At 33.4% G+C, this 14,325-nt stretch overlaps 1 protein-coding gene across 1 annotated transcript; it reads right to left on the minus strand.

The window, feature by feature from the left end:
- Positions 1 to 101: 101 nt before the first annotated feature.
- LOC134714938 (uncharacterized) lies at positions 102 to 13,543 on the minus strand. Its single transcript, XM_063576703.1, has 7 exons — positions 13,411 to 13,543; positions 12,058 to 12,464; positions 11,252 to 11,349; positions 8,963 to 10,521; positions 3,314 to 3,720; positions 2,500 to 2,597; positions 102 to 1,653 (listed from the first exon to the last, which is right to left on the minus strand). The coding sequence occupies exons 2-7, from the start codon at positions 12,454 to 12,456 to the stop codon at positions 102 to 104; spliced, it is 4,113 nt and encodes a 1,370-aa protein (XP_063432773.1). The 5' UTR covers positions 12,457 to 12,464; positions 13,411 to 13,543.
- Positions 13,544 to 14,325: the final 782 nt, after the last annotated feature.

Genomic DNA, 14,325 nt, shown 5'->3' on the forward strand with positions numbered 1-14,325 from the left:
CAACACCAGTATATTAGTAGAGAATGAAAATAATAACTTTTGAAACTTGTTTTTTATAGACAATTGAAGCACTTTTCACCAACCGATAAATGAATTTAGCTTTATTGTGAATTGCATTCTTTCCATATCCATTCATCTGAGTAATCGCAGTAAAACTCCATGAAGATGTTTGATTCTCTTTCGACTGGAGTGAATTTTCCCTTAAATTGCCAGACCGATAATACAGCATCTCCAAAGTCGTTTCCATACATCAATGGGTTATCAGCGGTCACTTTAATAGCTCCAGAACAAGGAACATAATGAATCTCATCATCTATCCATTTCCGGCATGTTGGTTTACACAATCGTCCGCATGCGTCAGAGGCAGTTATCAATGCTTCTGTTGGTTTATGCCCCGTAGGTTTTTCAACAGCGATGTATCCAATATGAGAGGATACAGGAAGTCTGTTGTCAACAAATACATAATCAGTGTATGCACCGTAGTAGTTTAGTCCTGAAGCCTTCACTCTAACCTTGAATGCACCAGATTCGTCTTCTTGGCAATCATAATATGTAGCTGGGTTGCCCGGATGTACCAAATTTTTCAGATTTTTATATTTGTGTTCATCATAAATGTCATATCTGTTTCGATGTCCGTTTACTTCAGTCTGTGAATTAAAATGAACCTCTTTTGGGCGTAGATGAACAACCTTAATTGGTATAAATGCCCATCTTTTCACATTAGCTGACGAGCAACCTGCAATAAAGCTATTCTGTACTGGTTTTCCCATGCATGGTTCCCGTTCTTGAGGAATGTAGATATTTGCTACATCTGTTGCCTTTACTGTGAAAGTATAGGTATTAGAATTATGATGAACACTAGTATCTCGTCTGCCTCTGTTTCCTCTCATTCCGTTATTGGAAGTAATCTGGACATTCCCACCATTGGCTGCTTGAATATAAGGTTGTACTCTATTTCTAAATATTCTGTCAACAGCAGTACATCCAAACACTTGTCTGCCAAAACTTCGACATTGCAAATCAGGTGATCCACAATTAACGTTCTGTTGTGAACAGGTAGGTGAAACCTGGTAATGACACTGTGATGCTAGCTCACGACTATATCCATCTTGGTTTGTAGGAATACGTCCAAGAAAATTTATAGCTGGCATATTTGTCATTTGAATATTAGCCTGTTGTCCTCCATGGTTAGGTTTATTAGGGTATGCAATGTTATATCCATGAGAATATCTCCATAACTCCCAAACATAATCAATATAAGCATGGTAAAACCAGAAGACACAATCCCATGGTGCTAATTCAAGTCCTAACATTGTTCCGCCTATGTAAGCGTGGACACTGTCATGGAGCGATTCCAAAGTGTCGAAGTTGGAATTTTCAACTAATTCCTCAATTGTTGGTACATTGATTATATAGGTTAAATTGGTCCATGTGAATAAAGATCCATCATTGCCACCATTTCTGATTATTCTATTCCCTCTCAGATCCCTAACTCCACCACAAATACCAGAGTCGACGAATCCATTCAGTTCACCAAGGTATTCATCAGTCCAGAGTATAGAATTTTCAGGTCTATCCATATTAGCTTCAAACGTTGTATCCCAATACGGGAGTGTTATTCCAGGTTCATACTTTTGTAAAACTCGTTCTAGTCTGGAAAGAAATTTTAAAGAAAAAGAAGATATGATTACAATGCCAAGTGTGCAATTAAAACCATGGGAAATTATTAAAAACCAAAATAAATAAATTGTATTTGAACTTAGCTGTTCATACTTATATAAAGTCCTTTAACATCATGAAGACTGTTTCTGTTATACAACTAACTTTCTGTATTTAAATGCACTAATTGCGCATTATGACAATCAATATCTCTTGTGTGATAATTTAAGTAAAAAAAACAATTGAAAACCTTATACAATGATATATTCGTGATTTTAAATTATGTTTTTTTTCTATTATATTCTATAATATGTATTAAGTATATAAGTCTAAGAAATCCGTACATACATGTAAGACAAATGCCAATTCTGTAACAGAAGGATATCAAATCTAATTCAACAGCCGTCTTAAATGGTAACTGTGCAAATACATTTAATCTGATTCTAGAAAAGTTAAGAGACAATTGGCTTTCAATAATCAGCATGAAAAACCTGCACTTTAACATACATCTTTAGATTTGCTAAGTTAAACATAAGTTTCATGTTGTTGGTGGTTTTTTTTTAAAATTATTATCATTAGTTAGAAAAACATAGGGTATGGAGTATCCATCCATGATTGCCAAACATCAGTACATACACAGCAAAAATAAACACACAAAGCAAAGGAACGGCGCTTTAAGTAATGACTAGTTGTAATGTTATTATGTCACAGTGCTTGTAAACTTGTGCACGATAAATTGAACTACCCTGCTAGGTTCAACATTCGGCTTTTTATTTTTAGCAGAATTCAAAGTTGTGACGCACCGCCATTTAGGAAATAAAGATATATTATTATAATTACATAAGAAGCAAGAATCGGTGATATCCGGGGAAGGCTGGTCCGTTGTGACTGGTAGTTCGGATGTTTTCGTTGTGAAATCTAGCGACCAATCCAAAATCCTGAAAATGACAGGTACATGTATGAACTGAGATGTAGAAAACTGTAGTTTTTATTTAATGTACAAAGTTGACAAATTTATTGCCGTTTAATTGGTTGGGTTTTTTTTCAATATGAATCGCACTATTAAAACGACCTGTCTTTGTATCTATTAAACACTCATTTTCAACATTCTACATATTACTAGACGATGTATCTTGCTCAGTCTATGCTTAATGTAGAAGAAACCCAGGAAAACTACTATGAGTAGTCACAACATGTTAATGCAGAAACATCAGCTAAAATGACGTTGTGACACTAGATTATGTTATAGCCGGTTTATACTTTTTTTTAACAAATCAGCCGCAATATGATGCTTGTAGAACTAGTATAGTAATATACACCAATACACGGGATATTCTCTATTTAAACAAAAAGGCAGGTTACCATTAACTTATGGGGGTAAATGGAAAAGATGAACATTTGGTTCTGGTGGAAAGCTGTCTCACTGGTTAATAGAGCGGGGAAATATTAAAAAAAATAACATCTGGTTCTGATGGAAAGTTGTTCATTGGCAAGTAGTATAACAGTGAAATATATTTAAAACAAATCATATAGTTATGGTGGTAAGTTGTCTCATTGGCAATTATAACGATGAAATATAAAAAAGATGAACATTTGGTTGGTTGTATTTTTCTTATTATACAAGATAAGTAAAAAAAAAATCCAACAAACTTACTCCCGAATCATATGCCCGTCTCCATGCTCTGCGTAATCGCTGTCGTTCCGCACGGGTTAGCATTCTGAGTTCTTTTCGGAATGGAATATTTCTTGTTTGCCTTTTTGTTCGTTTCCTTGATGTTTCTTCACATAGCAGTTTTCCAAATAAGATACTGATGTCCGAAATAGTAGTATTATCATTCGGGTGATCACATTTTTGCAAGTTTGGTCCTGACATCCAAAGATATCTTGAAACACAGGTATTACAAACAGACTCACTGGGAGATTTAGTGACATCCTGATACTTAGTTTTCATTCTCAAACAATCTCGCAAAGATGGTGGCAGTTCAATCTCTTCTATGAAGCATCTTCCGACACTGGCATAAGTCAATAACAGTAAAATACATGTACACAACATGGTATTTTCTGATTATGATTTTGGCTTGATCTAGTTTAAGTTTGCGTATTTTCTTTCAATACGCTCAAATCTTTTGTCATAGAAACATACAGAAATTATGTTCTAAGAAAAGAATTTAAAAAAAGATGCTGAAATGTGCCTTCTGAATGCCTCAAATTTCACAGCCACCTGTAAGTTAACCATGCCTATATATAACACATGTTTTCGTCATGACTTTTAATTTTTTTAACTATTTTTCATTGGATTTTACGGACTGTTTAAGTTTATTAAGCGCAATGTACTATTTTAATACATGTGTATAGGCATCTATATTTTGTCAAAACAATATATTATGACTAAGCTGAATTGTCTATACATGAGAAAACATTACTGATGTGTGCATTTGATATTCTTTTAACTTTAAACTTCAAAATCCATTCATCCTTGTGATAGAATCGAGAGAAAATGAAACAGGTTGGTGTTTGAAGGAGTATACCACTGATTTGAAAGTTGTACTATGTTAAATGTCACTTGAAAATAGTATCACTGACTTCCGAAGCAATTTCTAATTTCTAATCAGTTCGTACGTCAAACTTGTGACATCTGAAAGATTTTGTAATAGGGTTACATACATGGATGATATTTTACTGCTTTTCCTTCTTATACTGAAATTATTTTTTTTTTTATGAAAAACACGTGGAACAGGTATTTAAAGAAATCAGCTGTCAATCATGATTTTAAAAACGCAATAACAAAATCTCACGCATTCTTGGCATATTTTCACCTGCTTCAGCATAAATCGAATTAATGATTTCAGGAATATGCAACAGTGGAAACACATTATTTTTTTCGTTCAGTAACAATTGACCACGTTCCCGAATAAGAAACATTTCATGAACGTATGTAAGATTACTTGTACTTTCTGGTATTAATAAGAGGAAATAGAAGGTATATGTCATAGAGATATATAGTAACAAAATTTTTACACTGAATCCATTGGATCTGTACTAATTGATAGTTTAGTCTTAAGTGCATGCTATTTTTATCAGTTGTCATTGGCTTTGAACTAGTTTTCAGTAGTTGCGAGCGCTCTCAGATCTGTAATTAGTTTCTTTTTATTGTTGTGATGTACAAGTTCCCAGTCACGTCCACTCTATGTTTTTATTATATGTATTTCTATTGATACCCATCTGATGAGTTGTACATAAGCCTTTTCGACTTATTTTTATAGCTCGTTCTTATTTGGTTCTGTTACACCTCGGTCAGGTGGCGGGATGTGCATGTATGTGCCTGTCCCAAGTCGGGAGCCTGGTATTCAGTGGTTGTCGTTTGTTGCTGTGTAACATATTTGTTTTTCGTTCACTTTTTTGTTTTGTACAACAATTAGGCCGTTAGTTTTCATATTTTTATTGTTTTACATTGTCATTCGGGTCCTTTCTTAGCTGACTATGCGGTATGGGATTTGCTCATTGTTGGGAGGCCGTATGTTGACCTATAGATGTTAATTTCTGTGTCATTTGGTCTCTTGTGGAGCGTTGTCTCATCAAGATTTCTGTTGAACTAGATAGAACTAAAATATGTACATGCACAAACAAACACAACCAGGAATTAATACAGTAAGAATGCGTAGAAACTTGTCCAAAGTCTTTGATAAGTTTTGTTATGAAGACAAAGTTTTCTTCCGAAGAAGATTTTTGATATATCTGTGCTCAGAAATCCTTGGGGTCAATTTTTAGGGGTAGTGGTAACCGGAGTTCATGGAAAGAACCAACGATCTTCTATGAAAACTTACAATTCTTAACAAAGAAATAAATGCACAATAGTGACGAAAGTGGCATTAAATTCCGACCAATCAACAAATCAACCATCCTCTGACCAAGTCTAAATTGTAAACATATTCCGGTTCGTTATTTTAGGGAATTTATACAATGCTTTCTTGTGTGATGTTGTTTGTCAAGGAATACATGTGTTCTTTTACCTCAACGATTCTAAAATCAAAGACCGTACCCCATCGCTTTGTCCAAATTATTAAGAATAAAATCGTCAAAGATGACGTCGAAATGAAGTTTCATCGTCGTGAGGCATAGTTGACTATATATGCATAAGGATTTTATTTTTAAATTCCTAGTTCTTGCTTTTATAGCTCCTCACAAAGTCATGTATTTATTTAAGAATTGAAATTTTCTTTTTGTAATTTAATTGGGTTGTTGAAACGTTGACCGAAGCACATTTTGTATGAAGCGCTTCAAAAGGTGAAAAAAGCTTTTAACAACCATATTCAATTACAAAAAAGGGATTCTGTTCTTTAGCTTCCTTATTATGCATCAACTTTGTAATTTTGAATTCTATCAAAGTTTTCGTATTTTCCTATGCATTGCTGCGACATTGAACTTAGCTTGCCATAAATGCTGAAATTGTAATAATGATTTTTCCCAGATGATTGGGTTCAATTTGTATATCATTAAGGACTAAAGAAACAACAGAGACGGCTTCCCGTGACTGTCTCGTTTAAGACTTATACCTCGAACTTGACATAAGTGGTCATATCCGAACTAGAATCTATGACAAACGAGACGAATTCAGTGTCTGAGCAAAAAGTTGATGAACCAAGTTTATTCCAAAGAACGTTTCGTCCGTTTTCTTATAAAAGTTTATCGAAAGATACCAAGACCGTGTTGATAAATATTCCGTACCAACTTCATAATTGATACTGTCTTCAGGTATAGATTTTAGTAACTCGAGTTTATATTACATGTATCTGTTTAACGTGTTATTGTATACTTTTAATTGTCTGTTTAAATTATTACTTTTAGTTTTTAGTCTATGTTTAGTCTATGTTTGGTATTGTTCATTTGACGTGTACATCCCGTCATTGTGTTGTTGTGCAGCGGTTTGTATTTCGTTTTTGCTAACTTGCTTTGTCTATATGCCATTTTTGTATTTCTTTGTTTTTTCGTTTTTACGGTGATTAAGATTTTAACACAGTGTTGACTGCTCTATCCGTATTTTTGACATTATAATATAATTAGTATGTCTGTTCACAGATCGTAGTCAATATAATGAAATTTTATGCGACTGTTATAGTGACAATCGAGAGTTTTAGCTAGCTTTTAAACCAAGTTTAATCCTCCATTTTCTACATAAGAGAATGCCTGTACCAAGTCAGGAATATGCTGTTGTTGTCCATTCGCTTGATGTATTTGAGCTTTTAATTTTGCCATTCGCTTAGGAAATTTCCGTTTAGAATTATCCTTGGAGTTCGGTATTTTTTCTTTTTTTCAATTTTTTATACTGAAATAAAAACTTATTTTGAAATGCCTTTATATTTCTGACAGCCAATCAAATTTCATAGATTCTAGTGAACATAAAAAATTAATGAAACATTCCGGGTGAAAATGTATCTAGAGAAAAGCGATTCGAACCAATAAAATTTGTAAACCGTTATTTTCATTTTTTTTACATTGCTGGTAATTCTCAAGCAAATTGTACCACATTTGATAGGCTATTCGTGAATGTTCTTTAAGCATATGGCTCCACCCGTATTTTACGTATTTTTTTACATCCTTAAAATGTTTGAGCATTTTTTATGAAGACTAATGTGAAAAATGCCTCGGATGTACCAATCTTATCATTTAAGTGTTATTTTCTTTTCGCTATCATGGGACCGATACAACTGCTAGTAGGATTTAAGCCCCAGATTGTATCGTCACTTCAAGTAGGCTGTGGTTCGGTATGGACATGATTTATAGCACACGGGTTTACACATTTACGTTCATGCTTAATCTATAATAATTTACTCTAAAACTAAGGTTTCAATTTCAACAGCTTAGATATCTGCTATTCATTTTTATAGCCCTTTCGTTTAAACAGCTTATCACGTTTTCAAGTATTTATATATTCAAGGCTTTTAATGTTTTGTGGTTTGTCACACTCAGCGTTCCTGTTAAGGTGAAAAATCGCTTTATACACGCTCCAAGATTTATATCCATTTACATTACTCATTATTGATTTTAACCAAAGTAAAACGATAGGTGTCTCTTGTGGAACTTTTTACCAATATAGATCATATGAGTACATCTCAGGTGTTGCTCTACTGTTTTCCTATGTTGTGTTTTGGTTTAGACTGTGGTACTATTGTGTTTTTCCTTTGTCTTTGTAGTTTATCTAGCGAATATTGTCTTTTTTTCCATTCGAGTTTTGGCACAGTCTGAACCTTAAAGACACTTATTTATTCGAATAGTCCATATGTCCATACTTTGTCATCTTATATTATTCGAAGTTTTGATATATAAATAACTGTGAAACTTTCTGCTTGGTACGACTTTGAGATCGAATAACTAATATTGTATATATTGCTTTAGAGAGATTTAAAAAGATGTGGTAAGAGTACCCATGAGACAACATAATTAGTTAAAGTGAACCATTATAGGTCAAAGTATAGAGCCTTGACTCACATCGAACAGCAGGCTATAAAGGGCCTCAAAAAGGACTTGTGCAAAACTATTCACACAGAAGAACCAATAGACTATTTTTTTTAAAAGATAAACGAGAAACGGTTATAAACCACGTCAATAAACGACAACCACTGAACAACAGGTTCTTGACTCAGGACAGGTGTAAACTAATGCAGATGGGTTAAAATGTGTTAACAGGCGCCAAACTCCACCCTAATCTAAAATAATAGAGTAAAAAATAAAGATGCATATTTGTTTTGTTTGTGCTTCGACTACTGTTCAGTTTCTACATGGATTGTTTTGTCTTCCTTCGCCATGAATCTGTAATGCAGTGATTGTTGTTGGTTCATATCTCACATAATTCGTTTTTGTGAACTGTTTTTGGTATAAATTAATTAGTTAGTTTTTACTTTGAATTGCTTCAATTTCTTAAGGCGAGACCTTTTAAAGTACCACTGCGGCCCAGCTTTGATTGTTGATGAAATAAATAATGATAATTTCTTTGAAAAGAGTTGTCGTTGAGTATTGGTATACTCGGTAATAAAACAGTGTTTGTAATGCCCCTTATCATTTCAGTGAAGGGAGTTCAGGTTCTTTTTAAAGTTAACTCTTGTGGCGGTCGTCTCATTGACAATCATAGCACATCTCCTTTCTTCATAATATTCTTGAAATGTTCATGTAAAATTATTAGCACGATATAAAAGAAAAGACAATATGTATTACTTTTATCACAATTCAGTTTTTATTCAGGTTCTGGCTATTATTTCAGATCTGTTACAATTATTAAATTGTATAAAACCAACTACAAATCATTAACGTTTGTATGTATCACTTTGTTTCCACATCCATTCATTCGAATAATCGCAGAAAAATTCCATAAATATATTTGATTCATTTTCGATCGGTGTGAAATCTTCGTTAAATTCCCAAATCGATAAAACGCCATCCCCAAAGTCGTTTCCGTACATCAACGGACTCTGTTGGGTCACTCTAATGGCGCCAGAACATGGAACATAATAGAGTTTACCTTTAACCCATTGACGACATCTTGGTTTACACAATCGTCCGCATGCGTCAGAGGCAGTTATCAAAGCGTCTGTAGGAGTATACGATGTAGGTTTTTCAACAGCGATATACCCGATATGAGAGGATATTGGAAGTCTGTTGTCAACGAACACATAATCAGTGTATGCACCGAAGTAACTTAATCCAGTAGACTTCAGTCTTACTTTGAATGCACCGGATTCATCTTCTTGGCAATTGTAGTATGTTGCTGGATTACCAGGTCGGACAAGCTTTTTTAAATGATTATATTTGTGCTCATCATACATATCATACCTGTTCTTGTTTCCATTGGTTTCGGACTGTGAAGTAAAGTGGGCCTCTGTTGGACGCAAATGAACAACTTTAATTGGTATAAAGGCCCATCTCTTCACGTCAGCTTTTGAACAACCTGCTACAAAATTATTCTGAATTGGCTTTCCCATACATGGTTCATGTTCTTGTGGAAAGTAGATGTTTGTTATTTCGGTTGATTGAATTACTATAGATACGGTGTTTTTAATAGTAGTAAGATGGATATTAGTGGTGTCTCTTTTTGTCCTCTTTCCTTCATGGTGATCATCTAAATCAAGCTTGACTTTTCCACCTTGGACGGCTTTCAGATAAGGTGCTACGCTGTGTCTAAATATTCTATCAACAGCAGTACATCTAAAGGACCCATCAATGCGTCGGCATTGCAAATCAGGTGATCCACAATACAGGTTATGTTGTGAACAAGTAGGTGACATTAAATATTGGGTCAAAGATGCGAGCTCACGACCATATCCGTCCTTGTTGGTCGGAATATGTCCAAGAAAATCTACATATGGCATATTTTCTATTGGGACTTCGGCCTCCTGTATTCTTTTGTTAGGTTTAAAAGGATAGTCAATATTGTAATCATGGGTATATCTCCATAATTCCCAAGTATAATCTATGTAGGCATGTTGAAACCAGAAAACGCAATCCCATGGTGCTAATTCCAGTAAGGACATTGTACCCCCTATATAATTGTGAACATTGCCATGAAGCGATTCCATAGTATCGTAACTAGAATCTTCAACTAAATCGTCAATTCTTTGTTTATTCAATACGTATGTTAAATTAGTATGTGTAAATAATGCACCACCATTCCCACCATTTCTTATGATTTTATTACCCCTAAGATCCCGAAATCCCCCACAAATACCAGTGTTGACGAATCCGTTTATTTCCCCAAGGTATTCATTATTCCAGAGTATGGAATTTTCAGGTTTATCCATATTAGCTTCAACAGTGGTGTCCCAATACGGGAGCGATACTTCTGGATCAAAACTCTGCAAAATTCGTTCTAATCTGTAAAGAAATATTTATAAAATGTAATTCCTTGCAAAATTTCGACATTATTTATATATGTTACAAATCTAAACATTTTACAAAATATTCTTATCGTAAGTGTGCTATTTGCAAGTCAACTATTGACAAAATAAAATTTTAAGACGCTACCAGTTGATCAAATGTACAGAAAAAATATTAAATACGATATCGGTAACCAGTTTTGTTTCTTTGTTGACTTTTAAACTTTAGCTAACTTGTTCAATAAGTCTTCAATCTTTCAATTCTTAATAAAATATTGCACGCTTCTAAAATACAATGTTCAGAGGTCGTGGAAAAAACAAGAATAAGTCCTGCATGCTAGATTGAAAATTTATGGCACGATGCTTAAATATTCTTTCTGATTTTTTTTATATTTCTTGTAATAGACATGAGATATACGGATACACGTTTATTTTGTACTTTTGAATACTTATAACCTTCATTTTACTTTTTTTATTTACATCGTAAAAAACTTAGCTTTATCATATGACATTTTCCCCAACAGATTAGTTGAAGTTATACGCAGTATCGTGTCTAACAGCCAAAGGCACAGCATAATAATGAAAGTATGTTTCATCTTGCTTTTTTACAGCATTTGTCCAAAAAAAATCCCGAACACTCTTGCTTGAGGATTGTGAGAGTTTTCATCGAGCAAAAACAAGTTAAAAAAACAGATGTTCTTAAAGAATAAGGAAATGTGCATATTTACATCAGTAGTAAAAATCTGTAATAACCAGGAAAGGCAGGTCCACTTTGTGCAGCATTTCTGCTGTTGTCGTTGTGGAATCTAACAAGCCATCCAAAATACTGCCAATAAAAAGTATACATTATAAAGAAACCGTTAAAACATTTAAGTTTCACAACAAAGTTAGAACAAATCAATAATTAGATAACAATAGGTCGTCTCTGTTTTCTGATGTTTGGTAATGACTCAATGGATCGATTACTAAGTAGGATGCGTTGTCTTGAATAAGTAAACTTATTCTTGCCGATTACGATATCTTATCTTTACTGCATAGAAACAATGCTTGCTTTCTCTGATTAAATTTTATTAAAAGCGATAATGTAAAGGTGCAGTGTACCTTTTTTTAGAAATAGACAACAATCGGACCAAAGAAACAGCCAAAAGTCACAAATGGGGTTTCAACACAGCGAAAACAAACTGACCCGGAATGGATATAACACTAAAATCCAGAATATATAAACGAACTTAAATTGAAATAAAAACATACAAAACCAACAACGACCATAGTTTATTTATAGGAAAACCATTAAGATATAGACAATTATTGAATTTTTATTTTACAAAGAAATAAAAAAAAATAATGTTTGATACTTTATTATAAATATATTGTATTTAAAGGTTAAATCTATAAAACGATTGATGATTGGATATATCTAATATCAACCAGAGTTATTTAATTTCAATATGAAAAAAACGAGTCTTTAGCGAGTTAATCCTTAGCATCATAATCTAATAACGAGAACTTTTAACATGATACATTTTGTACTTACTCCACTTTTGTAGGCTTTTGACCATGCTCTTTGTAATCGGAGTCTTTCTGCACGTGTTAACATTCTAATTTCTTTACGAAAAAGAACACTCCCTGCTTGACGCTTTGTTCGCTTTCCTTTTATTTCATCATGTAGAAGTTTTCCAAAATAGTTACTTATGTCCGATACAGTTATATTATCGTTTGGATGGTCACATTTTTGCAAGTTTGGTCCTTCCTTCCATAAAAATCTTGTTATACAATTATTACAGACGGACTCACTGGGCGATTTAGTAACGTCTTGGTATTTACTCTTCATCATCAAACATTCCTTTAAAGATGGCGGCAGTTGTATTTCTTCAATTAAACATCTTCCTATACTGACCAAAGACAGCAGAAGCCCAATACGCACACACAGCATGGTAAAACCTGAAAAATATATTGATGTCACATAACTGATCTTACTGAAGTTCTCATAATCAGATTTCTAAAACAAAAAGTACACTGTACGAATAGTTCTGTACCAAATGCATTACTTAAATAAAAATAAAAAGAGCGAAGACAGTCTCGTCCTTATTCTGTCATGCGCTCTCTTCTGACTCTCATCGGAATTAACGTTGATGTAAATGTGTCCTAATTTTAATTCAGACGTTTGCAGATTTAAACTTTTAGATATTATACAGTTCAAATAAAATCTAGCTTTAGTATTTTCAATTCGCATGCAGCAACTTTTGGAAAAAAATTAGAATAATTTCAAATTCGCACTTTTCATTTATATTTTAAAATAATTAAAATAATCGGCCACGATAAACATTGAAATATAAATGATAGTTGTATTCTGCTTTATTGGAAGTTTTTGTTTTCTTTTTTGATATCTTTCATGATTATTTTTTCGTTAAGTCAAATTTGAAATAAAAGTTTCGCTCGCAACAGTTTTACCTCCCCTCCGTTCCAAAGAAGTATGTTCGTTGTAGCCTATTGATATTTAAAGAAATGTGATCTCGATGAAGTCCCTGTGCGTGTAATATTTATTAATTTTACTCATACTTATATGATTCAAATACCTATTCAATTATGTTATATTTCTTAATAAGTAACAGTTGCATTTGTTCATTAAATTTTACGGTGACTTCTCGTAGTTATTAAGCTCTATATTATATTTTGATATCTGCTAAGCGAAAATGCATATTATTCACAAAACAATGGAACCTTATGAAAGTAATGGAGTATAACACAGCGACAATGAAGTAGGCGTCCATAAATTAAGAAATCATTACTGGGGATAATGTGGTTGGTATCTCTCTTCTTAAATGATTTTAATAGTTTTCAATAAAGGTTAGTGTGATGGTGTGAATAATAAAATAAGACAACCTACCATTATCTAGATTTTTCCACAAGTAAAAAGGACAAGCCCATCTTTTCCCCTCTCCCTTTTTTTTCCTAAATCCGTATTTTTGGGGTGTTTTCTTTTGATTTCAGCTATTTTCCCGTATTCTGTGTGAGACTTTCATAAAATTACTAAAAAAAAAACATTTGTTAATTTATTTGCTATCAATTGATGATTCATTATCCATAGTGGTCAACGATAATACCATAGGGAGAAGCTATCCTATTTCGATCCTTGCCACCTATTTTCCAATGTAAATTCTTGGAGGATGCTAATTCATAAAATTGTTACTTTCCAAGGGCATGGGATTCCTCCAAGAGTTCACATAGGAAAATATGTGATACTGTTTAATTTCCCATTTTGACTGCTTCAAGTTTGCACAATGAGGTTCAGATCAACAACTAACGTTGTTTTCGACTTTGGAAAAGTATATGCATGTGTGGATCGGTTTCATTTTCGATTGAGGATAAAAATTATAGGAGGGTCACTAAAATCTAGTTTGGAAACGTATAATAATACATTAAGATGATTAAACACAATCATCTAAAGGTATAAAAAGTACCTTGTCACTGAATTTTTGACAGTTTATTAATAAACTAGTCATAGATACCAGGCTGAAAATTCTGTACACCAGACGCGCGTTCTCCAAGGGTATCACACGCCCAGTAGTCAGCACTTCTGTGAAAAGTGTTACAAAGAGCAGGTGCGGAACCAATGTAATAGCAGAAATAGTTGGATTTATTGACTGAAATATTTATTGTTTAATTTGGGTCTGAGTGACTTCTGGTATAACTGTTCCAGACCGTATGAGTATTTGGACCGTACACGTACGGTCTGACTAATATTAAGAAGACAGTCAATTTTTTTAGATACAAATGTATATAACATATCAACATAACCTAT

Source organism: Mytilus trossulus, chromosome 1 (assembly GCF_036588685.1).
Source record: "Mytilus trossulus isolate FHL-02 chromosome 1, PNRI_Mtr1.1.1.hap1, whole genome shotgun sequence".
In the NCBI taxonomy this organism is placed as follows: domain Eukaryota; kingdom Metazoa; phylum Mollusca; class Bivalvia; order Mytilida; family Mytilidae; genus Mytilus; species Mytilus trossulus.

Bases quoted from the DNA above. Each gene is read 5' to 3' on its own strand.
- LOC134714938 (XM_063576703.1), bottom strand. From the start codon at position 12,456: ATGCTGTGTGTGCGTATTGGGCTTCTGCTGTCTTTGGTCAGTATAGGA. The intron at 11,350-12,057 runs GTAAGTACAAAA...TTTTATTGGCAG, and splicing joins CAAAAGCCTACAAAAGTGGA to TATTTTGGATGGCTTGTTAG. The intron at 1,654-2,499 runs GTAATTATAATA...ATTTCTTTCCAG, and splicing joins CACCGATTCTTGCTTCTTAT to ACTAGAACGAGTTTTACAAA.